The sequence below is a fragment of the Fringilla coelebs genome (assembly GCF_963513975.1).
Source record: "Fringilla coelebs genome assembly, chromosome: 6".
Taxonomy (NCBI): Eukaryota; Metazoa; Chordata; class Aves; order Passeriformes; family Fringillidae; genus Fringilla; species Fringilla coelebs.
Genome location: NC_140034.1, coordinates 964362 through 991467, shown reverse-complemented (window position 1 = coordinate 991467; position 27106 = coordinate 964362). Strand labels below are relative to the sequence as shown.

The following is a 27106-nucleotide window of genomic DNA, read 5'->3' as shown; positions in this document are numbered from 1 at the left end:
TGCCCAGCCACAGACTGTGGGAACTGACAGTGCCACTTTGTGCCAGGGCTCACAACCCCCTGAGCTGAGCTCCCTGGCATTCCTCTGAGCCCTGCAAGGCTCTCAGTGACACCTGGGAGGGGTTTTGTCACTTCTCCAGTCCGGGGGCACTGCCAGGTGTCCCCTCTCCTCCGGGCTGCTCAGAACTCCTCTGGATGCTGAGGATGCAGTGGAGCACTGGACAATGGACATGGCAGTGTGGCACAGAGCCTGCCTCAGCCCAAACCAGCACACCCAGGGCTCCACTTGACTTCTGCAGGATTCCACATCTGATGTGGCATTTTAAAGGTTATTTTTAAAATGTGACTCAGCAGTAATGCACACGGGGAAGGGATGTGAATATAAATTAGCTCTGGGCTGCACAACTGAAAACCTGCTGTTAGTGAATCACTGCAGGCTCCCCTGCCTCAAAGCCCTTGGCTTTTTCTGTTCCCTGTTTTGCTTTCTGTTGGGAATGCAGTTCAGTTCTGTTACATGGAAGGCTCCCTGCTCATGGCAGGGCTGGAATTAGCTGATTTTTCAGGTCCCTTCCAACCCAAACCACTCTGGGAGTCTGAGAGTCTATAAAAGATGCTTTTAGTACACATAAAAATATCTTCAGAGCAGAGCTTCATCATGGGCTCTGAGAGCAGAGGAGGAGATTTTTGGACTGGAAAATTTGCAAAATTCCTCAAAACTCTTTTTATTCCATTAAACAATAGTTTATACTGCTCATAACCAACTGGGTTATTGCCCTTTACAATCAGAGCAGCATTTGTCACCACCCAATTTCTATTTAGAAGAGCTCTGGGAAGGCATTTTAAATTCACAATTATCTCTCAAGAATAAGTGGAACCAGCTCTTGATCCACAATAAGAAACATGTGCATTGTTTTCCTCTTCTCAACGAACCCAATTCAATTTCCAGGCTGTAATAACCCAACCTTACCCTTCCTCTTCCCTCTTGTCCTTCTGACTCCCCTGCTCAGCTCTGGCCATGTTTCTGCAGTACCAGGGAATGTCTTTATCAAATATTTACTGCCCCTGGCACTGCCCCCTGCCCTGGCCTACTGCAGCTTCACGTTGGAAGCCAGAAAAAAATAGAATTATGTCATTGAGAGAGGAACATAATTCACATAGAAAAATCAGAGGGGAACATAATTCACATAGAAAAATCAGGCTATTGAGCAAGGCACTGCTACATAAAACAGACAGCAGTTAATACCATGATTTAACTAAGGCTGTGTGACACCAGGTGACACTCACATCCCTCTCCTCCTGGGGGGCAGCGTGGCCACGGGGGAGCCCGGGGACTCCTGGCTGGAAATGCCACTCTCGCCGGTGGAGGTGGTGCCGGGGGAGGAGCCCAGGGAGGGACAGTCCCCGGGAAATTCCAGTTTCACCGCCGAGTCGGGGCTCTCCAGCTCGGCCATGCTGCTGCTCAGCTTTGCCCTCTTCTTGGCCGCGCTGCTCCGCAGGGACCTCAGGGAATTCTGCATCTGGACAGCGGGGAAAAATGACAGGGGGCACTCACTGCAGAAGGAAAAGGTTCTTTCAGCTAAATAAAATCTATTTCTGAGAGTTCAGGCCAGCCCATGGGGTGCCCAAGGCCCTGCTGGGTAAAGCGATCAGCACACACATGGTTTTGGGGGATTACAATGATCCCTCTCCTGGTTTCACACAGAATCACTGGGTTGGGAGAGACCTTCAGGATCATCGAGTCCAGCCCAGCCCCAACCCCTCAACTCAGCCCTGGCCCCCAGTGCCACATCCAGGCTTTGTTAAACACACCCAGGGATGGGGACTGCAGCACCTCCCTGGGCAGAACATTCCAGAACTTTATCACCTTTCTGTGAAAGCTTTTTCCTGCTATCCAACCTGGATTTCCCTAGGCACAGCTCCAGGCTGTGTGCTGCCTGTTTTATTTCACAAGAGCAGTTATCCTGTGAGCACACACAGCCTCACAGCAGTGCTGTGCCCCAGCTGCCCTCTCCAGAGCACGGGGACAGATTCCTGCTGAACACAGCACCTGCTCTCTGCTTTCAGGGGCTTAAAGGAGGGCTTTGATGGCTGCCAGCACACAGTGGGAGCTCAGGCTTTCCCCAGCAAATCTGCACACCCCAAAAACAGAACCATGGAACAGCTTGGAAAAGACCTTAAGGACCTCAAGAATCATCCCATTCCAGCCCTGACATGGCAGGGACACCTCCCACTGTCCCAAGTGCTCCCAGCCCCAATGTCCAGCCTGGCCTGGGGCACTGCCAGGGATGCAGGGGCAGCCACAGCTGCTCTGGGAACTCATCCCAGTCCCCCCCAGCCAGGAATTCCTGATTCCCAATATCCCATCTAAACCTCCTCTAAACCACGCAATCAGTGCCCAGCAAGCAGAGATCCTACTCAAATGAGTGGGAAAATCTCTAATTATTAGAGTTTCATGCTGCAGCCTTCTCCCCTCTTTTTGCTGAATATTTTTCATGTTAGAAATTCCTCCTCTGTTTAACACCTCAGGTTCCTTTCAGTGGCAACCAGAGGATGGAAGGTACAGACAGAAAAGGAAGGTACAGACAGAAAAGCAAAGCCAGGAAGCCACAGGATCCCAGACTGGTTTGGGATGGAAGGAACCTTGAAGCTCCCCTTGTCCCGCAGGTGGGGACACCTTGCACCACCCCAGGCAGCTCCAAAGGGATGGGGAACGCTGCTAAAAATGCATTTATCCATGTCACCCACCTCCTCTTGGTCCACCTCCTCCTGCTCCAGGTGCAGCTCTGCCAGCCCTGCCGCCAGCTCCGTGTCCCCCCTGCCGCCGGGGGGCTCGCGGGGGCTGGGCAGCCGCGGGATGGGGGGCACGGGCCGGGCCCCCCGCAGCCCCTGGGCTCTGCCCAGGGTGCCCCTCAGCTGCAGGGGGGGCTTCTCCAGCAGGCTGTCCCCTGGAACACACAGGGACTGTCAGGGACGGCGCCAGGACAAACCTCACCTCTCAGTTCTGTGCCTAGAAACCTCCCCCAGCCATGGATCAGGGTTAAAGCACACTTGTGTGGGCTCAGGTATCAGTTTATTCCATTTCTAGTGTCTCCTTCCTTTGGGAAAATATAAAGGAGTGTTTCATGCATGTGCACACCAACAAAGAATCAAAATATCCTCAGCTGGAAGGGACACACAAGGATCATTGAATTGTATGCACATGCCCTTAGACCCTTTAAAAAGTAATTAACTTTCTTCATTAAGAGGAAAACACTCATCCCCAAACTGCCATGGAAGGTGCTGTAACAACAGAGGTACTCTGAAGAACCAGAGAAAATCAAAATGCATATGGAAAACACATGGTAAGTGATAAATGCAATAACAAATAATAAATACAATAATAAAACAAGTGATGAATAAATCTACAAGGCACAGTCCCATTCCAGGGGCAGGAAATTCCCAAAGCATTCAGTTAGAAATTTTCTATATATGCACAAAAATATGGGTCTCAGTAAAGATGAAATTTCAAACAGATTTTTTTTAATCAGTGCAAAATTTTGTGTGGAAACTGATATTTTGTTTCAGAAACCTCCTGAGTGATGAGGAAGAAGTTTAACCTAAACAGAGAGTAAAGGTATTTTTACCCAGGGGTTTGGAACTGGATGAGTTTTAAAGTCTCTTCCAAACCAAACTATTCTGGGATTCCATGACTCAAATGAAGAGGTAAAAAGCTAAAAAGCACCAAGTAACCCTTTTCTTGCACGTGGATTAAGGGTTTGAGCAGTACCAGGGATTTCTGTACTGACTTTCCCTAAAAGTGCTCCACTTTGGGTTTATTTGAGTTGGAAGACACTCCTTGCCCTGAGACATTAGGAAAAGCAGAGCTGTAGATATTTTTCAAAAGGCTCCAATTTTGAAGAGAAGCCTGCAGGGATGTGAGCAGTGAAGCCATAAATAAATAAGTGAATAAATCAATAAATCCCTCCCATTCCCAACTGCACCCAGGGCACTGCCCAATTCCCTGTCACCTGCCACTGGGGATTTTCTGACCACTGAAAAATCCCTCAAAACACAACCCCCAAATCCCTTTTGATCACACTGAGACCATTCCCACCTGTGTTGTCTCCTGGCTTTTGGCTGAGCAGCTGCTTCTGGCAAGCAGGCTTAGGCAGCCCCTGGAAGCTTTTGAGAGGCCAGGAGCTGGAGAGGCCCCTGGGATCCTCCTGGCACTTCCCTGCAGGAGCAGCAGGAGCAGAGAGGTGCTTGGGGCTGTTCCTGGGGGATGACAGGGGGAAGGAGGGCAGGATGAAGGTGCCCTGGCTGGCACTGGGACCTTGGAAGGACACGGTGGGTTCTGCCTGAGTGCAAAAACTTCTCTGGGTCTTGCTGGAAAAACTGAGGCTGGAAGAAACTGAGCAAAGGAAAAGAGAACAGTGCTTGTGGTAACTGGGTCTTGTAAGATGAATTTATCATGAAATAATACCATAAGAATGATTTCCAGTGAAATAATGCCCCATAAAAATAGTTTCCAATGAAATCATCTATCATAAGAATAATTTCCCATGAAATAATGCACCACTAGGCAGCCAGAGCCTGAAGGTTTTGCCCAAGCAAGCAGACAAATCAATCAACTTCATTCTGCAAATTGCATTCCCCTCAACACGTGAATTTAAGCCTTAAAATGATTTCTCAGGCATGTTTTGGAGAACTGTATTTAAAAAACAGTGATGAAAGTAGATCACACAGTGCTGTGATCCTCCCCCAACAGCTCCTTTTCTCTAACACCCTGACACAGCCAGAGATCAAAGGTGGGGCTGTGAATTAACAGCCACTAATTAATGACACAGGAAGGAGGAGCCACCTGAACAGGGTCTGAGCAACCTTTCAGTAACAGCTCCCATTTCCTGGGGAAGCAAAGGAACAAAGAGACAGCTCCAAAGTGACAGGCCCTGGCCAAAGCCACGTACCTTTGTCCTGCTGACAGTTATTCAGTCCCAAAAACTGCAAATCAGAGCCCACACTGCCACTCCTCCCACGTGGGCATCCGAGTGTCCCACACTTCCCTGAAATCTGGGGCTGCTGAGAGCCCAGAGCACCTTCCAGAAGAGAACACAAAGAAGCAAATCAATGTTCCCACGTGGTGTCCAACAGAGAATATCCAATCACATTTCATGGGGAATGCAGACTCTGGGTAGCTCTGAGTGGGAAACTCACACTCCAAGCACTTCATTCCAGAGTCTCTAAGCAACCTCAAAAAGCAGCTCAGAGGGAAAAAGGGAAAAGCACTGGCTGCTCTTCCAGGGCACTGCTCCAGCTGGGAACTGCAGGGGGGCAAAAGAACCCCCTGGACAATCCCCTCTTTGAGTGTGTGACAATGAAGGGCAGCAAACACCTTAAAACCCAAGGGAGCAAACTTGGCAAGGCCAGGACTCCCCAGAGGGGACAAGGACAGAGCCCAGGGCCACAGTCCCTCAGGTCTGGTCTTGCCCAAGCTTTCCAGACCCTTCTGGCTGCTGAACTGTGCAAGACAGCAAGAGGCCAGGCTCTTGGAATCTCTCCAAGAGAAGCAAGTGCCCCATGTCCTCTATCATTTCACTGATCTTCTCTAGGTCATGCAGCAATCTCTAAGAATCAGAAGTCTTCTTGTGAATGACAAAAACTGTGGAACTCTAGGGACTCTTGGTAGGTTTGATGTGGCCTTTTTGTAGTTGTTCATTTACTAATTTTTTGAGAGCATTCAATTTTTTCTGCTCAAGAGGCCATTGATCTATCTGAATGGGTTTTCTAAGATAACTTCAGAGTGGCAGGAGTTGTGGTTTCCATCAAAAAGCCACTTCTACCTCCACTCCCCACTGGGACAACACATCTCTCCCCCATACTGTGGTGGGCTTCACTCTACAAATTCATTTCCCACACTAAAATCTGTCTTGCCTTGGCAGCTGCAGCACGTCCCTGTGCCCCCACTCACCAGCAGCAAGGGCAGGGTGCTCAGAGGTCAGCTCCACACTGGGCTGGAGTAAAGTCCTGGAAGTTCTGCTCCTGCTGAAAAGCAGCTCAGCACTGCCTGGGATCCCCTGCGAGGGCCGCAGCTTCGGGGAGTGCAGGAAATCATTGGCTGCAGCCACCTGCAGGGAAAAGCAAAAGAAACTGGTGGGAAAGGGAGGCACAGCCCTGCTCTGGGCAAACAGCACACTTACAACATTTCAACACGAGCTTTACTTCCCCACCTGCCCAATATTCAAATATTTTAAGCATTGCAAAGCATTTGAGCTGGTTATACTAAAATACAGGTTAAAACTACTCCCACTGAAAGGGGAATAAAAACCTCAACAAAATAAACTGATAGAGAATTGAACTATTTTAAAAATTGAACACTGGCCTCTTGAATTATCTGCTTTTAGATGGGGAAGTGTTTAAATAGAAAACAGAACCCCAAAATCTCAGAATGGAATGACCACACACTCCAGATTCTTGCAAACCATGCACTCCAGTCAAAAACTGTACCTGGCTACACCAGCAGCTTTTACTGAGAACTGGCTACAGGTAGGGAGAAAATCTCAATCATACCAATATTTAACAAAGAAAAGGTCATGCATTAAATAAATTTCTGATTTAATTAGTAAAGTCAGTGATTTAGGTCATTCCCAGGCTGCTCTTCCTTCTGAGGGACGCAGGAAGAAAAGAAGAGCAGGAAAATGCTGAAGTGGTTTATTCCAGGCTATTACAAGTTGGGATAAAAGATGTGAGACCTTGGCATTCCTTCCCACTACTGCAATCACCAAACATCATTCCATCCACAGATCCTTCAGTCCATAAAAAAATATTCCTTGTACACACCACCACAGCCTGGTTTCAGCTGGGATAGAGGGAATTTTCTGCTTAGGAGCTGGTACAGAATAAATTTCCATCCCATTTTCCCATACAGATAAAGCAACATATGCAGAAGAGTAAATTCCAACACTGCCAGGACTGTACAGCTTCGCTCAGCTGGTCCCATCCCAGCTCCAGGAGCGAAAGCTCTGCTTCCTTGTACCCAAATTATAATTCCAGCATTGCAAATTCACTCAACACAGGCTTGGAGGTGGGAAATACAGCAAACCCAAGGCTGCCAGATGTTTCCCTGGAGTAGATAACAGATCCTAGAAAAGGGATTCCTCAAAAGAGTTCAGATTCCTTTAAATTCCACAAATGCTGGAAAACACCTGAATCCATCTACCACGGGAATTGGTAACTTGGTTACCAAAGCAAAGCCCTTGAGAGTGACCCATGAGGGAAACCTGGAATGGTTTGGGTGGAAAGGGACCTTAAATCCCATCCCATGGATCCCATCCCATGGATCCCATCCCACCCATGGATCCCATCTCATCCCATGGATCCCATCCCATCCATGGATCCCATCCCACCCCATTGATCTCATGCCATCCCATGGATCCATCCCATGGATCCCACCCCATGGATCCCATCCCATGGATCCCATCCCATCCCATCCCATCCCATGGATCCCATCCCATGGATCCCATCCCATCCCATGGATCCCATCCCATGCCATCCCACCCCATGGATCCCATCCCACCCCATGGATCCCATCCCATCCCACCCACGGATCCCATCCCATGGATCCCATCCTATCCAATGGATCCCATCCCATCCCATGGATCCCATCCTATCCAATGGATCCCATCCCATCCCATGGATCCCATCCCATCCCATGGATCCCATCCTATCCATGGATCCCATCCCATCCCATGGATCCCATCCCATGGATCCCATCCCATCCCATGGATCCCATCCCATCCCATCCCATGGATCCCATCCCATGGATCCCATCCCACGGATCCCATCCCACACCTTGCACTGCCCCAGGCTGCTCCAAGCCCCACTGTCCAAGCTGGAGTCACAGCAAACATTCCCTCCCTGCATCCCTTCCCTGCAGAGCTGTGCCATGGGAGACACCAAAGGTGCTCCTAACCCAACACCAGCAGCATCACAATGTCCTTTCAGAAACAGACCAACACCACACAGAGACAGAAAAACATCTCCCCAGAATCCTCTCCCAGCTCCAGAAAAAGCAGGGCTCAGATCCCAGAGGGATGCCCAAGGAAGGGACACCTTTATCCCACACACTGCTCACCCTCTGTGTCCCTCTGACCCTTGGGAAACAGAGAGTTTTGTTCCATAAATGGGATTTCATAAATGGGATTGTTCCATAAATGGGGTTTCCCAGGTCATCTGAACACTCCACAAAGCCCAGCTATCAGTTTCTCCAGCTATCAGACCAATATGGAAATGAGCAGATTTCCATACAGAGTGAGGGGAGATCCCACAGTTCACATGAACTTTGTGAGAGGCCTTCAATGTCCAGTGAAATGTTCAAATGCTCTTGTTTCCCCCAAAAGGAACCTCCAGCAGCAGGGAAGGGCCTGCAGGGTCTGTGTGTGCCAGGGGTAACTTTCAGCCTGCAATATTCCATATTCCAACCTGCCCTTGAACACCTGAACACCTCCAGGGATGGAGAACCCGCAGCTCTGCAGAGAGGCTGCCAGACAAACCCCTGCGGTCCATGTGCCTTATCTACCTTTTATTTTTAGTACACATTAACTTACACATGTTTTACTCACACCTTATCTGATCAGGAAAGTCTAGACACAGCCTTGGACAATCACCCTGTAACATGACCCTAAAAAAACTGGCAGGGAAACAGCTTTAAACATTAAGCTACTTCCATGCATCCTTTCAGCCACAGAATGACTCCAAAAGTTAATTTTTAAGCAAATTCATTTCTAAGGAATGTCTGAATTAATAATTAATATTTGACATGTCCAGAAACCAGTCGACTGCCTGAGATTTATGCATGATAAATGCATTTTCCTCACTGAGGCAGCTAAGGGCAGATGCAGGGCTAACTCCCCACACAGATGCTGATTGCTGGGTGGCCCAGGGACAGGAGCTTGACACAGAGCTCCTGGAATGTCCTCAGCCCAGGGAACACCAGCCAGGTTTACATTCCCACACTGAAAACACAATTCACCTTCCTGCATCCGAGGCAGATCATGGAATGTCCTGAGCTGGAGGGACCCCAGGGATCATCCCAGCCCCATCCCTGCCCAGACCCCCACCAACCCCACCCTGTCCATCCCTGGCAGCGCTGCCCAAACCCCCCTGGAGCTCTGGCAGCCTCGGGGCCGTGCCCATTCCCTGGGGAGCCTGGGCAGTGCCAGCACCCTCTGGGGAAGAGCCTTTCCTGATCTCCAACCTAAACCTCCCCTGGCCCAGCCCCAGCCATTCCCTCTGGTCACCAGCATCACTGGCAGTGCCCCCTGCCCCAGAGAGCTTCAGTCAGATGTGATGAGACAAAAGATCAGGATGCAAAGAAGGAGCAGCAAAGGTGTCAACCACAGCAGTCAGGTAAATACTCCACCATTAAACCACCCCAATGTTTTAAGTTTCCTTTACAGTAACTGGGTCTGGCCAGCAGGACTCAATTCATCCTGTGCCAAATCAGGTTCCCACTGCCAGAGGGCAGGGATGGGTGGGAGATTGGGAACTGGGAATTCCTGTCTGGGCTGGAATTGCCAGAGCAGCTGTGGCTGCCCCTGGATCCCTGGCAGTGCCCAAGGCCAGGTTGGACACTGGAGTTTGAAGCCACCTGAGACAGTGGGAGGTGTCCCTGCCATGGCAGGGGTGGCACTGGGTGGGCTTTGAGGTCCCTTTAACCTAAACCATTCCAGGAACTGGTGATTTACCCCACCTCCAAATGCACTTTACACACCAACCACAGAGAGCCCACAGGTTCCTTGCTTTCTCTCCCTGTCTGCAGGGCTGGAAACGCCTCCCACCTCACAGAGATAAACACAGCCTCATGCACAAAGGGTCATTCCTCTCAGAGCAGGACAATTCCCAGAGCCCCTCCCTGACTGGCTTGCAGAGGGGCTGTCCCATGCAGGGAATGTTCCTCCTTTCCAAACCCCAGCCAGGTGTTGGTGCCTGTATTAACGTGCTTTTTGTTCACAGCTGCAGAAAAACAGCAGCAGCACAGGGCTTGGCCCAGCCTGCCAGGAGAACACTGGCACTGGTTTTTGTTGGTTTTTTTACAAGCTGTATTAGTTAATACTGAAAAACTGTTCCAAAAAGGAAACCCTTCTTGCTCCAGAGGTGTTTCCTACACATCTTGTTATCCCAACCCTGTTTGCAGTTATCCCAAGGGAACTGATTCAGCAGCTCAGGAAGATACAGATGTCTTCAGGAGCCTCAGGAGAGGTAACAGGCACCAAGGAAAGAGATGAGCATTCAAGTCTAGGCATGAACTTCAAGGTCTGACAGTACAGAAACATGACCTGAGTTTATTTGGTTAAGAGCCTGCCCCACAGCCAGGCTGCAGAGGAGCACTCACTGTCCATGACCTCATCCAGCCCAGCAACAAGTTACCAAGCAACTGAGAATTAAAATCTGAGTACGTAAATGTGGCACTGAGGAATCTGCTCTGCACAGCCTCTCATTTCCTGAGGAGCTCTGTTTGCTTCAGCTCCCTCACAGGACATCAAGTTCTGATAAATCAAACATGCCCACTTTAAAAAAAAACCCCAAAACACAACAGAAAAACCACCTCACAGAGATACACTCCCCTGTGTGGGATCCGAAACACACCACAGAACCACTGGCAAAGGGAAAAGAACCTGGACAGTTTTCCAGAGGTTCCTCCCCTTTCCAGCTGCCGACGTGGTCAGTAGGTGATTACAGCCAAACTCAGCAGAGTCCTTATTCCAGCCTGACCTACATTCTTCCTGGTTGGATCAGCCCAAGGAGCAAGAGCCACACAGGCCCTTGGCAGCCACCAGGTTTATCCCAAAGAGCCCTGGCTCAGCCCCATCCCGCAGCTCGGCCTTCGGAGCCTGAGCTGAAGGAGTTGCTCAGTTCTCACCCAAACAGGAAACTCTCTGCAGTCAGTACCACACCTTCAAACACAAACATACAAATAAAGGCTGTTTTCCCCACTTCTGTGCTCATTCCCAGCGATTCACCTGTCATTGTTGACATGTCAGAGTCATGTCACTACCGTGAGATCTAAAGAGCATCTCAGGTCTCAAAAAAAGATTCATCTATTTCTTTGTAAATTGCTTGGTTGAATCTGACCTAACGAATTCCCAAATTTACCTTTCCAGAGCATGTGAGTGAACAGACCTATCAAACAGCAGCCATACATCCCAAACATCTCCCACTTAATGTAATGAACAAAAGCAAGCCCCTGACAACTCTTCATCCTCCCTTTGGAAACGCCTTAAGCACAAAGGCACCCGGGGAGTTCCCTACCTGCTCCACACCCTTCGCGACAGGCATCCTCACCCCCGCGCCACCTTCCCCGTCGGCAGCCGGCTCGTTCTCCCAGGGCAGCTTGTTTTTGCCTCTGCCGGCGCTCAGGACTCTCCTGGGGCTCAGTCCCCGCGGGGCACAGGCGGGGCCGTGCGGCGCATCGCGGCAGCCGGGGCGCCCGCAGTGCCCGTGCGCGCTGCGGCTCCTGCCGCCCATCAGCAGCCACTCGGTGTCGGCGCCGGGCGGCGGGCAGGGCCCGCGGCAGCGGCCGGAGCAGGGCAAGGGCACGCCGTACTCCACGAGTCCCTGCTCGCCCAGGCGGGGCAGCACGTTCCTGGCCAGCCGGGCCCGCACGGCGAGCGCCACGCCCGCGCCGCCGGCCCGCAGCTCCACCGCGTCCAGGGCGCGGAGCAGCGCGCCGCCGTTGCCGGGGCCCAGCGCCGAGGCCAGCGCGGCGAACGCCTCCATGGCAGCGTGCCGGACCCTGCGCTTGGCGTCCAGCAGCGCCGGCGCCAGGGCGGCCGCCAGCTGGGGCAGGTCCAGCTCGGCGGCGGGGTAGGCGAGCAGCGCGGCGATGCACGTGTTGAGCAGCTCCTCGCGGAGCCGGGCGCTGCGGTGCCGCAGCAGCCGCTCCTGCAGCAGCAGGCGCAGCACGGGCCGCGGCCCGGCCGCCGCCATCAGCCGCAGCAGCAGCCGGGCGCTGTCCCGCCGCATGGCCGGCTGCGCGTCCCCCAGCGCCCGGGCGGCCGCGCACACCAGCGGGGCCAGCACGGCGGGGACGCGGCGGCCGAGGCGCAGCGCCAGCAGCCGGGTCACCTCCAGCGCGCCCCGCGCCACCGCGAAGTTGGGGTCGTGCAGCAGCGCGTCCAGCAGCGCGATCAGCCCCAGCAGCGCGGCGGCGGGCGCGGCGCCCAGCGCGGCGGAGCTGCAGCCCTCCACCGCCCGCCGCAGCTGCTCCACGGCCTGGGCGCGGCCCCGGTAGTCCCGCCGGTCCAGCAGCCGCGCGCGGAGCTCCGGCGGCACCAGCGACAGCTCCGGCCCCAGCGGGGCGGCCGCGTCCTCAGCGGGGCTGGGGCACTCCGTGTCTTCCTGCGGGCCGGGAGCCTCCGTGCCCGAACCGTTGTGAGCATGGCCGGGGGGCTCCGTGTCCGAACCGTCGTGAATGGGGCCGGGGGCATCCGTGCCCGGACCGTTCAAAGCGGGGCCAGGGGGATCCGTGTCCGAACCGTTGTGAGCGGGAACGGAGGGCTCCGTGCCCGAACCGTTGTGAGCGGAGCCGGAGGGCTCCGTGCCGTCCTCACGGTCCTGCGCGGAGCCGCCGCGCTCCCAGGCCCGGCCGCGGCCCCGCGGAGCGGCGGCTCCGGGCGGCGGCTCCGCCATGGCCCGAGGCCGCGGCCATGGGCGGCCCTCAGGCCCCGCCCAGCAACGCCGCCGTCGCCAGGGGGCGCCGCGTGCCGCGCCGGCGCGGGGCCGACCACGCCGCGGCGAGCGGGGGGGACACGCGTACCTCCGCTACATCTTTTGAGGCCGCTGCGGGCGGGACGGGGCTCGGGCGCGGTGGCGAGGAAGCGGAGAGCAGCGTCACTCGAGCGGCCGGGACGGGGCTGCAGCAAAGCCGCCGGGGAAGCGAAAGCGCGGCGTGCCCCCCGCGCGGTGCGCGCTGTGGTACCGCCCGGGGACCGGCGGGTGTGGGTGTGTGCGGCGGCACGGCCGTTGATTGGCGGGGCGCGCGGGGCGGGGCGGCCGGAAGTGACGGAGCGGGCGGTGGCGGAGCGGCGGAGCGAGGCGGCGGCGCGGCCGGGCCGGGCCTGGGGCACCCCGGCACAGGTGAGAGCGGGGACGGCGCGACACGGCCGGGACCCGCCGGGACATAGGCGCGACCCGCCGGGACACAGCCGCGGTGCCGCCTGCCGGCGGTGCCATGTCCCCGGGCGGGGTGCGAATGCGGCGGGAGCGGCTGCGCGGGAGGCCCGCCCGGCACGGGGAGAGTGGCGGAGACCCAAGGACCGGGAGCGCTGTGGGCTGGAAGGGACCCCGGGCAGGGGCACCGGGAGCCCAGCGTGCTCCGGGACCCGGCCGAGAGGGCAGCTGGGGCACCGAAGGGACCCCGGGCAGGGACACCGGGAGTCCAGTGCGCTCGGGAACCCGGAGCGCTGTGGGCTGGAAGAGATCCCGGGCAGGGACACCGGGAGTCCAGTGCGCTCGGGAACCCGGAGCGCTGTGGGCTGGAAGGGACCCCGGGCAGGGACACCGGGAGCCCGGAGTGCTGGAGGCTGGAAGGGACCCCGGGCAGGGACACCGGGAACCCGGAGTGCTGGAGGCTGGAAGGGATCCCGGGCAGGGACACCGGGAGCCCAGCGGGGACGGGCTGAGGCACAGCCGCGGGGCGAGCAGCCGTTCCAGCAGCGGGGCAGCCTCTGCTGCGGTTGTCTGTCCTTCCCCGGGTGTCGGAGCCGCGCTCAGCCCGCTCGGGGCTGCTGCTCCCCGCTGGCCGCAGAGCCGGCCCCGCCGCGTCCCTGGCGGTCCCGAAGCCGCGCTCGGGGCAGGGCAGAGCCCGCAGCTCCTGTGCTGCTCCCCAGCACGCCCACATCCCCAGCTGAGGAGTTCCCTGGGTTAACCTCTTTGTTTCCAGCCCCTGCTGCGGTCGGAGATAAGTCTGAGCCACAGGCTGGGAGGATCGGACAGCCCGGAGCCCGGGCGTGGCCGTTTGGTGTCCCCAGCACGGCTCGCTGGGCTGGGATGCGATTCCAGGGCTGCTTCATGTTCCGGCTGCTGCTTTCTTGCTGAAAAGAAAAATAAACAGCAGCAAATCCATGGTATGGGTGAGCCTGGCCGTGCAGGGGGTGAGAGGTTCTACCAGCATGGTGCACAAAGCTTTATTGGTGCAGAATACCTTAAATATGGTTATTTGTAGGGGTTTTGGCAGGTCATGCAGTTGAACTGGGACCACTCCTTTTTCCATGGGTGCCTTGTGTTTCCTTATTTTTTGTGTGTTTGTATGATCAAACCAGGAACTGAACACGAACACAAAAGGGGAATGCATTCTTTTAGCTGCTGGACAGCTTTTTTTATTATTTTAAATTTTTAAATTTTTTCCATGGATAATTTATGCTGCAAAATTGTGGTAGAGAAAACATTGTTGCCTATGATCTTGCCTTTTGCACATGCACTTAAATTAGTTTCTTTCAGTTATTTTTTCCAGTGAAGGGTGATAATAAGAGAGCTTATTTATCTCTTTGTGGGTAAGAGGTTTTTCAGCCCCTTCCCTGTCACTGCTATTGTATTCTGCATTTAAACGTTGAATATTTCCAATTAAGCACTTTTAAGTGGGCTCACCTGCAAGTGAGGTGTCATTTAGGGAGCAGTGCAAATGATGAACTTATTATGAAGATAAAAGAAGCAAGATCTTGCAGAGATCATTTAGCAAATCAAAAGCTGCTCTGCTGAGGAGTGGGGGGTTGTTCCCTGGAGAACAATGGGATTCTTTCCCCGTGGCCCAGGATCCTGACACATCCCTACCCTCCACCTCTCCGCAGAGCAGCACTGGGGGCTGAACAAAGAGCTGCTGCACCCTGGCAGTGCTCACAGAGCTGGAATTAGAGCAGGTGCCTCTAATTAGAGCAGGTACTCGGGGGCTCCAGTGTCACGATGTGCACGGGACCTGGGGGAGAGGAGCTGTGTGGGGGAGTGAGGATTCTGCTCTCCTGGGGAGCGTGGGCAGCTGCCAGTGCTGGGGAAGTGCTGAGAGCTCAGCCTGTCCCCTGCTCACCTGGCAGCTCTGAGCTCTCCAGAGCCCCAGCCCGTCCCAGCAGGGGTTTCCTGGCACGCTGGGAGCCACTGGGTGAGGTGAGGATCTCCCCTTTCTCCTCTGTGCATCCACAGCACAGGAATCTGCTCCAGCCCCGCTGGCTCTGTGGGGGTGGCTGCCAGAGGGAATGGGAATAGGAAGGTGCTCCCTGCCAGAGAAATGCACAGCAAGGCTGGGCTGCTCCCCAGGAGCTCTAAGCAGGGAGGGAGCTGAACAAAAGGAGTTTAGTGCAGGAATTGAACTGCACAAAAGGAGTTTAAGAACTTTTAAAACTTCATCTCAAACAAGCCAGTTTATTCTTTAGTTATCTGTGTTTCCTTCTATTGCTGTTCAGTTCTCTCAAACCCTTAATGTAGAGTCACGGGATATCCTGAGTGGGAAGGGATCATCAGAACAATCAGATCACATTTTACTCCAGAACGAAAAGAAAAGTGATTGTTGTGGGTTTTTTTAATTGAGAGCTGAATCTAGCATAGACTGTTAATGAACATTTGAAGGTCCTGGATTTAACTTGCATGAAAAAGTGCGGCAGGTAAGGTAAGGGTTGAAAAGGGAACTGGGGAGTAACAAACCTTATTAAGTTAAAAGCCAAGACAGAATAACTTAACTGCTTTTTAACTGTTCTGTGTGCCAAAACGTGGAGTGACAGCTGCACACTGTGTTTGTCCCAGATGGACCCGTCGTCCCCGCCGTTCCTGCTGGCCAAGCTGACCCCGCTGCACTCGGAGCAGCTCCTGCAGGGCCTCAACCTGCTGCGGCAGCACCAGGAGCTGTGCGACGTGGTGCTGCGCGCGGGCGAGGCCAAGATCCACGCGCACAAGGCCGTGCTGGCCAGCATCAGCCCCTACTTCAAGGCCATGTTCACCGGGAACCTGTCGGAGAAGGAGAACGCCGAGGTGGAGTTCCAGTGCGTGGACGAGGCGGCGCTGCAGGCCATCGTGGAGTACGCCTACACCGGCACCGTCTTCATCTCGCAGGACACCGTGGAGTCGCTGCTGCCCGCCGCCAACCTGCTGCAGGTCAAGCTGGTGGTCAAGGAGTGCTGCGCCTTCCTGGAGAGCCAGCTGGACCCCGGCAACTGCATCGGCATCTCGCGCTTCGCCGAGACCTACGGCTGCCGCGAGCTCTACCTGGCGGCCAACAAGTTCATCTGCCAGAACTTCGAGGACGTGTGCCAGACCGAGGAGTTCCTGGAGCTGACGCACTCGGAGCTGGACGAGATCGTGTCCAACGACTGCCTGAACGTGCTGACGGAGGAGACGGTGTTCTACGCCCTGGAGTCCTGGATCAAGTACGACGTGCAGGAGCGCCAGAAGTACCTGGCGCAGCTGCTGCACTGCGTGCGCCTGCCCCTGCTCAGCGTCAAGTTCCTCACGCGCCTCTACGAGGCCAACCACCTGATCCGGGACGACCACACCTGCAAGCACCTGCTCAACGAGGCCCTCAAGTACCACTTCATGCCCGAGCACAGACTGTCCCACCAGACCATGCTGCTGACGCGGCCCCGCTGCGCGCCCAAGGTGCTCTGCGCCGTGGGGGGCAAGGCCGGGCTCTTCGCCTGCCTGGAGAGGTGAGGAGCGGTTCTGGGCGCTGCCTGGCACCCCTGGCAGGGCACCCTGGCACCTGGGATCCCCCAGTCCCTGGGCTTGGAAGGGATCTGGGAGTCCCACCAGGGTTTGCGGGGTGTGGTTGTTCTTTTCCTCCATAAAAACTCTCCATCAGGTTCTCTTTTTCTAACCAGCATGAGCCCCAAGTTTCTCCATAAAAACTCCTCAGCAGGTTCTCTTTCTCTAACCAGAATGAGCCCCAAATTCTTCCATAAAGACTCTTCAGCAGATTTCCTTTTTTTTAACAAGGGTGAGCCCCAAGTTCCTCCATAAAAACTCTTCAGCAGGTTCTCTTTTTCTAACCAGCATGAGCCCCAAGTTCCTCCATAAAAACTCTCCTGCAGGTTTTTTAAACAAGGATGAGCCCCAGGTTCTTCCACAATAACTCTTAAGCAGTTTTTTTTAGCAAGGATGAACCCCAAGTTTCTCCATAAAAACTCTTCAGCAGGTTTTCCCTTTTTTTTAAAAAAAGGGATGAGCCCCAAGTTTCTCCATAAAAACTCTCCAGCAGGTTTTTTTAACAAGGATGAGCCCCAAGTTTCTCCATAAAAACTCTTCAGCAGGTTTAACGAGGATAACCCCCAACTTCCTCCATAGAAACTCTTCAGCAGGTTTTCTTTTTCTTTTTGTTAACAAGGATGAGCCCCGAGTTCCTCCATAAAAACTCTTCAGCAGGTTCTCTTTTTCTAACCAGCATGAGCCCCAAGTTCCTCCATAAAAACTCTTCAGCAGGTTCTCTTTTTTTTAAAAAGGGTGAGCCCCAAGTTCCTCCATAAAAACTCTCCTGCAGATTTTTTTAACAAGGATGAGCCCCAGGTTCTTCCACAACAACTCTTCAGCAGTTTTTTTTAGCAAGGATGAAACCCGTTTCTCCATAAAAATTCTTCAGCGGGTTTTCCCTTTTTTTTAAAAAAAGGATGAGCCCCAAGTTCTTCCATAAAAACTCTCCAGCAGGTTTTTTTAACAAGGATGAGCCCCAAGTTTCTCCATAAAAACTCTTCAGCAGGTTTAACGAGGATAACCCCCAACTTCCTCCATAGAAACTCTTCAGCAGGTTTTCTTTTTTTAACAAGGATGAGCCCCAAGTTTCTCCATAAAAACTCTTCAGAAGGTTTTCTTTTTCTTTTTTTTAACAAGGATGAGCCCCAAGTTCAAAATCCTTTTTTATTTCATGAGTAATTTGCAGTGTTAGGAGGTTTTGTTTGTGCCAGACATTTGTTTGTGCAAAAAAAAAAAACAAACTCTGGAATAATTTTCATTCTGTTGATTGAGTTAATAAGGTGGTTAATTAAGTCTGTACAGTTCAATTTTTCCTTCCAGGTATTTCCGTTTTACTTAATTTTTCCCCTGATTTGTTATTATTACAAACAAATCATAAAAATTAACTTGCTATCTGACAAATGTACTTCCTGATAATTCAAAAATCCTTGGAATTAAGATAGGCTTAATCAGAGCAGAGTGAAGGAGAGGAAAGGAGGCTCAGGGGGACTTTTCCCTACAGCTCCTGCCAGGAGGGGACAGCCAGAGGGGCCAGGCTCTGCTCCAGGGAACAGGGACAGGAGCAGAGGGAACGGCCCCAGGCTGGGCCAGGGGAGCTCAGGGTGGGCACAGCAGGAATTTCCCCATGGAAAATGGTACCTGGGAGTTCCAGCTTGGGGCTCATTTTGATAAGATTTTGATAAGATTTTTGGGCTGGTTTGATGAAATACCCAATCTAATCTGAACATATTTCAGTAATGCCAGGTTGGGTTTCAGTCCAGTTTTTCCATTGCATTGCAGATCCTGGGATGGGATTTAGGACAGAAAGTTCCTCTCTGGAAGCAGGAATTGTCTCCCCAGCAGCTGGCCTGTGTTATTTAGGGGCTGCCATTCCTGAATTTTGGGAATGAATTGTTGGATTTTTCCATCCAGAAGAGAGGCACAGATCTGAGCTCTGCCTTTGTCTGTTCTGAGGGATTATTGGGTATTTGCAGGAGGAATTGTTTCAAGGAAAAAATGGAAGTGGCTGCCCAGGGAGGGTTGGAGTGCCCATCCCTGGAGGTGGCACTGAGAGCTCTGGGCTGGGGACAGGGTGGGCACAGCTGGGACTCTGATCTTGGAGCTCTTTTCTAACCTCCCAGTGATTCCATGAAGGAGTTCTGGATCATGGTGTGATCATGGCTTTAATCCCAGCTCTGGGCAGGTGTCTGAGCAGGCAGGAACAGGTGGGAGCCCCTCCTCCTTCACTGCATTCCAGAATGAACCTCCTCCGTTCCTGGAGTGTCCCTGAGGCTCCTCCTGGGAGCAGAAGGAACAAAAGAGAGAGAAAAACAACCTAATGTCCCAAGCTGGTGTGGCTGGGTGTGCTTAGAAGATGGGATCAGCATTCCCAGAGCTGCTGGTTAAACTGTGTGCAGGCTGTTCTATACAAATACCCATTTATCCATTTATACTCCCACTGACAGAGCTTTGATGTTCAGGGAGCCCTGAGCAGCCCCAGGAGTGTTCCCTGTGCCCGGGCAGGCTGCCTGAACTGGTCCCACAGCTGGATTCTGGATCCTGTTCTGGGATCTCCTTTGCTGGGACAGTTCTGTGCTTGCAGAGAGAAACACATGTGAAAACCTGGGCAGAGCTGGGTGCTCTTTTCCCTGGGTTCAGAGGTATCAAAGTCATTTCAAGTTAATTTTCCCAGTGATGGTCACTGATATTAAACCAGATGTCAGGGCTGGGAATTGTTGGGTTTACAGACTTAAAAAGTAAAGAGGGTTTTGTGCTTCATGAGAAAATGTTTGGGTGAACAAAGTCATTCTCTGATACTCTTCAGCTCTGCTTCTTTCCCTCCTTCTTCAGTGATTATAAAAATGTAGCCTCCCAGTATAATTTGGATTATTTTCAGTTTTTTGGTGCTTCATAATAACAAAATTACCTAGAATATATTAATCTCTGTTCTCTGGTGTCTCAGCTCCTGTTCCTGGGCTCTTAGTGCCTGTCAGCTCTCCAGGGGCCTCATGCTCCTGTATGGTTTTTGAACAGATCACATTTCCTCTGTACCAGATAGCCTCTTAATTATTTAGCTAATTTATTAATTAAACTATTCAGGTAGATTGGCTAGACTTTATATGGGGCAAGCTAGATCCACCGTGTTCTCACACTGAGTATAATTAAAAGAAAATGATATTTTAAGGTTGAGCTTTAAGGTTGAGCCTTAAAGTTGAGCTTTAAGGTTTAGACTTAAGGTTAAGATTTAGCTTTAAGGTTTAAAATGCTGTTTAAAAGAAATGAGCTGTTTTAAAGATGTGTTTTTCAGGTTACTTTGTGCTACGTGGACATTTTGTTTAAATTACAGAGTGCAGATAAAATGCACATTTATAAACTGCTGGCAGTAGTTTCTAAATGTACATTTGTAAATGCAGATGTGTGCTTCCCTCTCTTTAATTTGCTTTTCTCTCTCCCGTTTCTGTGGCTGGTTTGGTGGTTATTTTGGTGTGTTTTCTCCTCCCTTTGGGGCATACTTTCAGCCATTCCAGTCCTTCTTTTGCTGACTGGCCGTGCGTTTCCCCTGCAGCATGGAGATGTATTTCCCCCAGAACGACTCGTGGATCGGGCTGGCGCCCCTGAGCATCCCGCGCTACGAGTTCGGGGTGTGCGTGCTGGAGCAGAAGATGTACGTGGTGGGGGGCATCGCCACCCACGTGTGCCAGGGCATCAGCTACAGGAAGCACGAGAGCTCCGTGGAGTGCTGGGACCCCGACACCAACACCTGGAGCTCGCTGGAGAGGATGTTCGAGAGCCGCAGCACGCTGGGCGTGGCCGTGCTGGCCGGGGAGCTGTACGCGCTGGGCGGCTACGACGGCCAGTCCTACCTGAGGAGCGTGGAGAAGTACGTGCCCAAGGGCAAGGAGTGGCAGCTGGTGGCACCCATGAGCAGGACACGGAGCTGCTTCGCTGCTGCCGTGCTGGACGGCATGATCTACGCCATCGGGGGCTACGGGCCTGCCCACATGAACAGGTACGGCTGGGGAGCCAGCTGGGCTCAGGAGTGTGGGCTGGGGGAGCCCACACTGCCCACATGAACAGGTACGGCTGGGGAGCCCAGCTGGGCTCAGGAGTGTGGGCTGGGGGAGCCCACACTGCCCACATGAACAGGTACGGCTGGGGATCCCAGCTGGGCACAGGAGTGTGGGCTGGGGAACCCAGCTGGGCACAGGAACAGGTACGGGCTGGGGAACCCAGCTGGGCACAGGAGTGTGGGCTGGGGAACCCAGCTGGGCACAGGAACAGGTATGGGCTGGGGAGCCCAGCTGGGCACAGGAGTGTGGGCTGGGGAACCCAGCTGGGCTCAGGAGTGTGGGCTGGGGAGCCCACACTGCCCACATGAACAGGTACGGCTGGGGAGCCAGCTGGGCTCAGGAGTGTGGGCTGGGGAGCCCAGCTGGGCACAGGAGTGTGGGCTGGGGAGCCAGCTGGGCACAGGAGTGTGGGCTGGGGAACCCAGCTGGGCTCAGGAGTGTGGGCTGGGGAACCCAGCTGGGCTCAGGAGTGTGGGCTGGGGAACCCAGCTGGGCACAGGAGTGTGGGCTGGGGAGCCAGCTGGGCACAGGAGTGTGGGCTGGGGAACCCAGCTGGGCTCAGGAGTACGGGCTGGGGAACCCAGCTGGGCACAGGAACAGGTACAGGCTGGGGAACCCAGCTGGGCACAGGAACAGGTATGGGCTGGGGAGCCCAGCTGGGCACACAGGAGTGTGGGCTGGGGGAGCCCAGCTGGGCTCAGGAGTGTGGGCTGGGGGAGCCCACACTGCCCACATGAACAGGTACGGCTGGGGATCCCAGCTGGGCACAGGAGTGTGGGCTGGGGAACCCAGCTGGGCACACAGGAGTATGGGCTGGGGAACCCAGCTGGGCACACAGGAGTGTGGGCTGGGGAACCCAGCTGGGCACACAGGAGTGTGGGCTGGGGAGCCCAGCTGGGCACAGGAGTGTGGGCTGGGGGAGCCCACACTGCCCACAGGAACAGGTACGGGCTGGGGAGCCCAGTTGGGCACACAGGAGTGTGGGCTGGGGAACCCAGCTGGGCACAGGAGTATGGCCTGGGGGAACCCACACTGCCCACAGGAACAGGTACGGGCTGGGGTCACCTGTGCCCACCTGGGCACCACCAAACCCCACAGGCAGCCTCATTGATCCTTCCCCTGCCCACAGGAACAGGTCCCTGCTGGGGTCACCCACCTGGGCATCATCAAAACACCCTGGGCATCTTTTTTAATCCTTCCCCTGCCCACATGAACAGGTCCTTGCTGGGGGTGACCCTGTGCCCACCTGGCACCAGCAAACCCCCTGGGCAGCCTCATTAATCCTTGTCCTGCCCCTCTATGTGCTGGGCTGACCCTGTGCCCACCTGGGCACCAGTGAACCCCCTGGGCAGCCAATTAAATAATCTCCAATAGATCCTGGGCCTCATTAATCTCTGTTCTGTCACACCAGTCCCATCAGTCAAAAGGAAAATCTTTATTTTTATTCCACTTTGTGTGTTCCACCTTGTTTGCACTCTTTTTTAGATCACCTACAAGGTGATTTTACCAAAAAGGTAAAAACAAAGACATGCCTGCACGTTACTTAGCCTTGGAACTCAAGCCTGCAAAATCTGAGGGTGGGTGCTGAGCTTTACCACAAAAGCCCTGATTTGAGGTGAATAGGAGTTTTCCCATGCTCAATATACACAAAATAAATACAAAACTCTGATGGGATCTTGAATTAGTGTTGCTGCTCATAGCAGGAGTGAGGATGGGCATTACTGGTGTGACTCCAGGGGTTGTTTCAGACCTTGCATTCCCAAGGAGTTCTCCTGGTACCACCATGCTCTTTAACTCCTCTGTTCCCTGTGGATGTCCAGGGACATGCAGCTATCCAAAGGAATCATTTGCCATCATTCAGATGGGAACAAACCAGCTGAATGTCCCTCCAGGAAGCAGAGTAATAAACTACAAGTGTAAGAGCTGAATGAAGAATGAAACTCCTGTTCCCAGGGAGGGACACAGTGATTGTTCAGCAGGGTGGCACCAGATGTTGTGATGATGAATTGCATCGACTTTTTTACTCAGGCTGAGTCAGGGCAGGTTCAGGTTGGATATTAGGAAAAGGTTCTTCTTTTAGGAAAAGGTTCTTCTTTCTATTAGGAAAAGTTTCCCTGGACTCCTTGATCCTTCTCACTCAGGGTGTTCCATATTCTGTGAATAATTCTGGTTTTATTTATGATTGGAGGTGTGAGTACTGGGCCATGCCATGCAGCACCAGGCTCCCCAAGCTCTGGCATTAAATCCAGCTCACATTGGATAATGAACCCCTTTTCCAAACTCTATACTGCTGCTGATCTCCTCTGCCCCCTTTTCCTGCCCCTCTGTGCTTGGGCAGGAACAGCTCTGAGCCATGAGTGTGTTAATGACTGACCATCTGTACAGTGATCAGAAATATTAATAACGATGAGAATTCATTTCCCTTTGATCCTGAAACCTCTCCTGCCTTCAGTGGTTTGATCAGCAGCCCCTTTGAGCTTTTCCTGAGGAATATAAATACGCTCTCCACATGCTTTTTCTCTCTGAATGGTATTTTTAGGCCAACCTCAAGGTAATTTTGGATTTGCTGTGTAGCCAAAGAAATACACTTCAGCTCTGCATTGTGTTCTGTTTCTCACAGCATTTTTATTTTACTAGATTATTATATTATTTTAATAGATTATGATATTATTTTAATATATTATTTATGTGATACACATTTGAAGTTCTTATTTTTAAAAAAATCACACCAGACATTCTGAAGGAGCTTTCAGCTCTGACTCTTGGTTTTAGGCCATGACCTGAAGACATGGGAGAGGCTGAACCAGCTCCTGTGCCAGGGGGAAATATCACAGAACCGTTTGGGATGGGAAAGTCTTTTAAGATCATTGAGCTCAACCTTTGACTGAATATATTATAAAAATAGGTTAAAACTGAATTTTGGCAACACTGTTGGGCTGCTTTGGTTTTAGAAGTGCCCTGGGGTGTGATTGATGCTTCCCAGGTGATAACACAATTTCTGGGTGCTGCTGTTGAGTTGTACCAAGCAACTAACCCACTGCATTTTCCATCAGCTGCAGTCCTTCCCTCTGTACTCCATTATTCCTGTGTGGTAATTCTGGCAGAGCCAGCTGTGCTTGTGCCACTCCAGGAGTGAATCCCCATCCCTGAGATCCCAGGGTCACAGCTGTGCCTGTACCACTCCAGGAGTGAATTCCCCAGATCCCTGGCTCACAGCTGTGCCTGTGCCACTCCAGGAGTGAATTCCCCAGATCCCAGGCTCCTGGCTGTGCCACTCCAGGAGTGAATTCCCCAGATCCCAGGTTCCTGGCTGTGCCTGTGCCACTCCAGGAGTGAATTCCCCAGATCCCTGGCTCACAGCTGTGCCTGTGCCACTCCAGGAGTGAATTCCCCAGATCCCAGGCTCCTGGCTGTGCCTGTGCCACTCCAGGAGTGAATTCCATCCCCAGATCCCAGGCTCCTGGCTGTGTCTGTGCCACTCCAGGAGTGAATTCCCCAGATCCCTGGCTCACAGCTGTGCCTGTGCCACTCCAGGAGTGAATTCCCCAGATCCCAGGGTCACAGCTGTGCCTGTGCCACTCCAGGAGTGAATTCCCCAGATCCCAGGGTCACAGCTGTGTCTGTGCCACTCCAGGAGTGAATTCCCCAGGCTCCTGGCTGTGCCTGTGCCACTCCAGGAGTGAATCCCATGCCCAGCTCCCTGGCTCACAGCTGTGCCTGTGCCACTCCAGGAGTGAATCCCCATCCCTGAGATCCCAGGCTCCTGGCTGTGCCTGTGCCACTCCAGGAGTGAATTCCCCAGCCTCCTGGCTGTGCCTGTGCCGCTCCAGGAGTGCATCCCATGCCCAGCTCCCTGGCTCACAGCTGTGTTTGCCTTGCAGCATGGAACGTTACGATCCAAGCAAGAACTCCTGGGAGACCGTGGCCTCCATGGCTGACAAACGGATAAACTTTGGGGTGGGGGTCATGCTGGGCTTCATCTTCGTGGTGGGGGGGCACAATGGGGTGTCCCACCTGTCCAGCATCGAGAGGTACGACCCCCACCAGAACCAGTGGACGGTGTGCCGGCCTATGAAGGAGCCCAGGACAGGTGAGACATGGCAGAGATGAACCTCTGAGCTGGGAGAGTGGCAGGGACTCCAGCTGTGGCTGAGGGTCACTGCAGCACTCTGGGAAAGGATCTTGATTTCTCCAAGTTCAGTTTATTAATGCTGAGCTGTAACAAAAATGGTAGGAAGTAGTAATTCTACCCGACCTCCTGTTTTTTCAGTGATTTCAGCAGCGATGAGTTGCAGCAGTTCTGTGCTCACTGTTCTGTTGGGTGTGGAGACTCAGGGGTGCAGGGTTGGGGTGCAGCTCCCATATCTGCTCTGGGACAGGGCTCAGGGAGAGCTGGGGCTGGGCCAGGGGAAGTATCAGGAAAGGCTCTTCCCCAGAGGGTGCTGGCACTGCCCAGGGAATGGGCACAGCCCTGAGGCTGCCAGAGCTCCAGGGGGGTTTGGGCAGTGCTGCCAGGGATGGACAGGGTGGGATTGCTGGGGGTCTGGGCAGGGATGGGGTTGGGATGGTCCCTCCAGCTCAGGACATGCCATGGATCTCAGTCTGTCCCGCAGTCCCTGATGGGGCACTGGCTCAGAGGGAGGTTGTTCTGTGGCAGGAAAGGGGATGAGAGCAGCACAAAGGGGTGTCAGACCCGAGCAGAGAGGGCTCCTCGTTTCCAGCCCCTTCCTTTAGCCAGAGAGGAGTCGGGGTGGCCGCAGCCGGGAGCAGGGCAGGCTGTGATGCCGCTCCCCTCTCTCCGCAGGCGTGGGCGCGGCGGTGATCGATAACCACCTGTACGTGGTGGGGGGGCACTCGGGCTCCTCCTACCTGAACACGGTGCAGAGGTACGAGCCCATCTCGGACTCGTGGCTGGACTCGGCGGGGATGATGTACTGCCGCTGCAACTTCGGCCTCACGGCCCTCTGAGGCCGCTGACCTGGGAGCCGAGCCCGGGCCCGGCCCGGGAGGGACCCGCTCCTCCCGGGCAGCCTCCGGTGCTGCCCCGTCCGGCTGGGTTGGGCACCCTGCTCGCGGCTGTGCGTTCGGAGAGAGCCGGGATCCAGCCGGGAGCGTGTCTGTCCGAGCCTCTCTAGAGCTTGTGTCTCTTGGCGCTGAGGATGCGGAGCTGCCCGTGCTGCGGCAGGGGGAGCGCAGGGGGCCGAGCCCCGCCTGTGCTGCACGCCGGGAGCGCCCCTGCTGCACGGGGCTTCTCATGGCCGGTAACTCAAGGGCTGCCTTGTTTCTGTATCTCAAGGTTTGTACATAATAAATGCCGTAGGATGTTGCCTGTACTCTCCTTTGTCACCTGCTTCCTGGTAGGAGGGCCGGGATGATCCTCGGAGACATTTACAAGGCAAATTTATTGCCTCCTCGGGACGTTTTTGGATCTGACTGAAGAGAATTTGCATTTTTAACTTTTCCCTTCTGTTTTCTTGTCGTGGAGAAACGAGTGCTAGATGAACTGACTTCATGCTGCTGTGTGCTTTCAGTTGGAATGCGAGGAGAAATCAGATCAGCAGCGTTCCTAGCATGATACCCAATAAAACCTCCATCCCAGCCCATCCCATCCTCGCTCATGTCCGTGTTCCCCTTTTTTCAAGGACTGTATGATTGCTTCCTCTGAGTGTTCCCATCTCACAATGGTGCTAAATGTAGGGGTACCCCCGAGGCTGTTCCTGATTTTGGTGCATAAAGCATGTTTGGATTGTTCCACTGGTTTGGTTTCTTCTTTGCTTCATCCCCCCGTGCCCCTGCAGCTCTGCAGCCTCACTCCCTGTGGAATGAGCTCCCTCTTGGGTGTTTAGGGGGGGTTCAGATTTATTGTTCCCATGCTCACAAACGGGGAGATGCCAGCTCGGGTTCTTCAGGCAGTTCTGCCTCTCCAGCAGTGCAGGGAGTTCAGACAGGGCTCATCCCAAATGTGTGTCCTGCTGAGGGGCAGGTCTGGGGTTCACCACAGTCCCACTGCATTAACCACACAGCCCTGAGCTCAGTGAGAACTGGGCCAGAGAGAGAGAAAGTGATGCTGTGGGTTATAATCATCATTTAAATGGAACTCAACAAATTTAGCACATTTTGGGTTGTCTTCTGATCTCAATTACCTTAAATTTTTGTGGTGGCTGCCCATTGACAGGCCTGGTACTAAGGATGTTTGTGCCTCCAGAATTTCCCTTTATTTTAACATGTTTGGTGTTTGTTTGCCAAGCCCACACAGTGTTATTTTGAAAGGTGCAATAATATTTGAAATAGCTGCTTTAAAAGCCACTTCTTTATGATTTTCCTAAATGGGGAGGCTTGAGTGTTCTGGATTTATCC

At 53.6% G+C, this 27106-nt stretch overlaps 2 protein-coding genes across 6 annotated transcripts in view; one reads left to right on the top strand and one right to left on the bottom strand.

Annotated features, from left to right (window-relative positions):
* Window positions 1–12686, bottom strand: part of TOGARAM1 (TOG array regulator of axonemal microtubules 1) — a 34637-nt gene extending 21951 nt beyond the window's left edge. For 3 of the 5 annotated variants that reach the window (XM_084207343.1, XM_084207344.1, XM_084207347.1), the window contains exons 1-6: window positions 11286–12686; window positions 5947–6103; window positions 4946–5074; window positions 4093–4389; window positions 2745–2944; window positions 1284–1516 (exon numbers count right to left, since the gene is read on the bottom strand). In XM_084207343.1, the coding sequence (XP_084063469.1) occupies window positions 1284–1516; window positions 2745–2944; window positions 4093–4389; window positions 4946–5074; window positions 5947–6103; window positions 11286–12665 (2396 nt within the window). In that variant the 5' untranslated portion in view covers window positions 12666–12686. The remainder of the gene's footprint in view (window positions 1–1283; window positions 1517–2744; window positions 2945–4092; window positions 4390–4945; window positions 5075–5946; window positions 6104–11285) is intronic. The other 2 variants (XM_084207345.1, XM_084207346.1) reach the window with 2 other exon arrangements.
* A 354-nt stretch (window positions 12687–13040) lies between these two features.
* On the top strand, window positions 13041–26494 carry KLHL28 (kelch like family member 28). The gene is made up of 5 exons (XM_084207379.1): window positions 13041–13112; window positions 15765–16663; window positions 20245–20688; window positions 24631–24839; window positions 25554–26494. The coding sequence occupies exons 2-5, from the start codon at window positions 15765–15767 to the stop codon at window positions 25715–25717; spliced, it is 1716 nt and encodes a 571-aa protein (XP_084063505.1). The 5' UTR covers window positions 13041–13112; the 3' UTR covers window positions 25718–26494.
* Window positions 26495–27106: the final 612 nt, after the last annotated feature.

Coding starts and splice junctions, on each gene's coding strand:
- KLHL28 (XM_084207379.1), top strand. CDS start 15,765: ATGGACCCGTCGTCCCCGCCGTTCCTGCTGGCCAAGCTGACCCCGCTG. Junction 20,689..24,630: donor GGGCCTGCCCACATGAACAG/GTACGGCTGGGG, acceptor TTTGCCTTGCAG/CATGGAACGTTACGATCCAA. Junction 24,840..25,553: donor TATGAAGGAGCCCAGGACAG/GTGAGACATGGC, acceptor CTCTCTCCGCAG/GCGTGGGCGCGGCGGTGATC.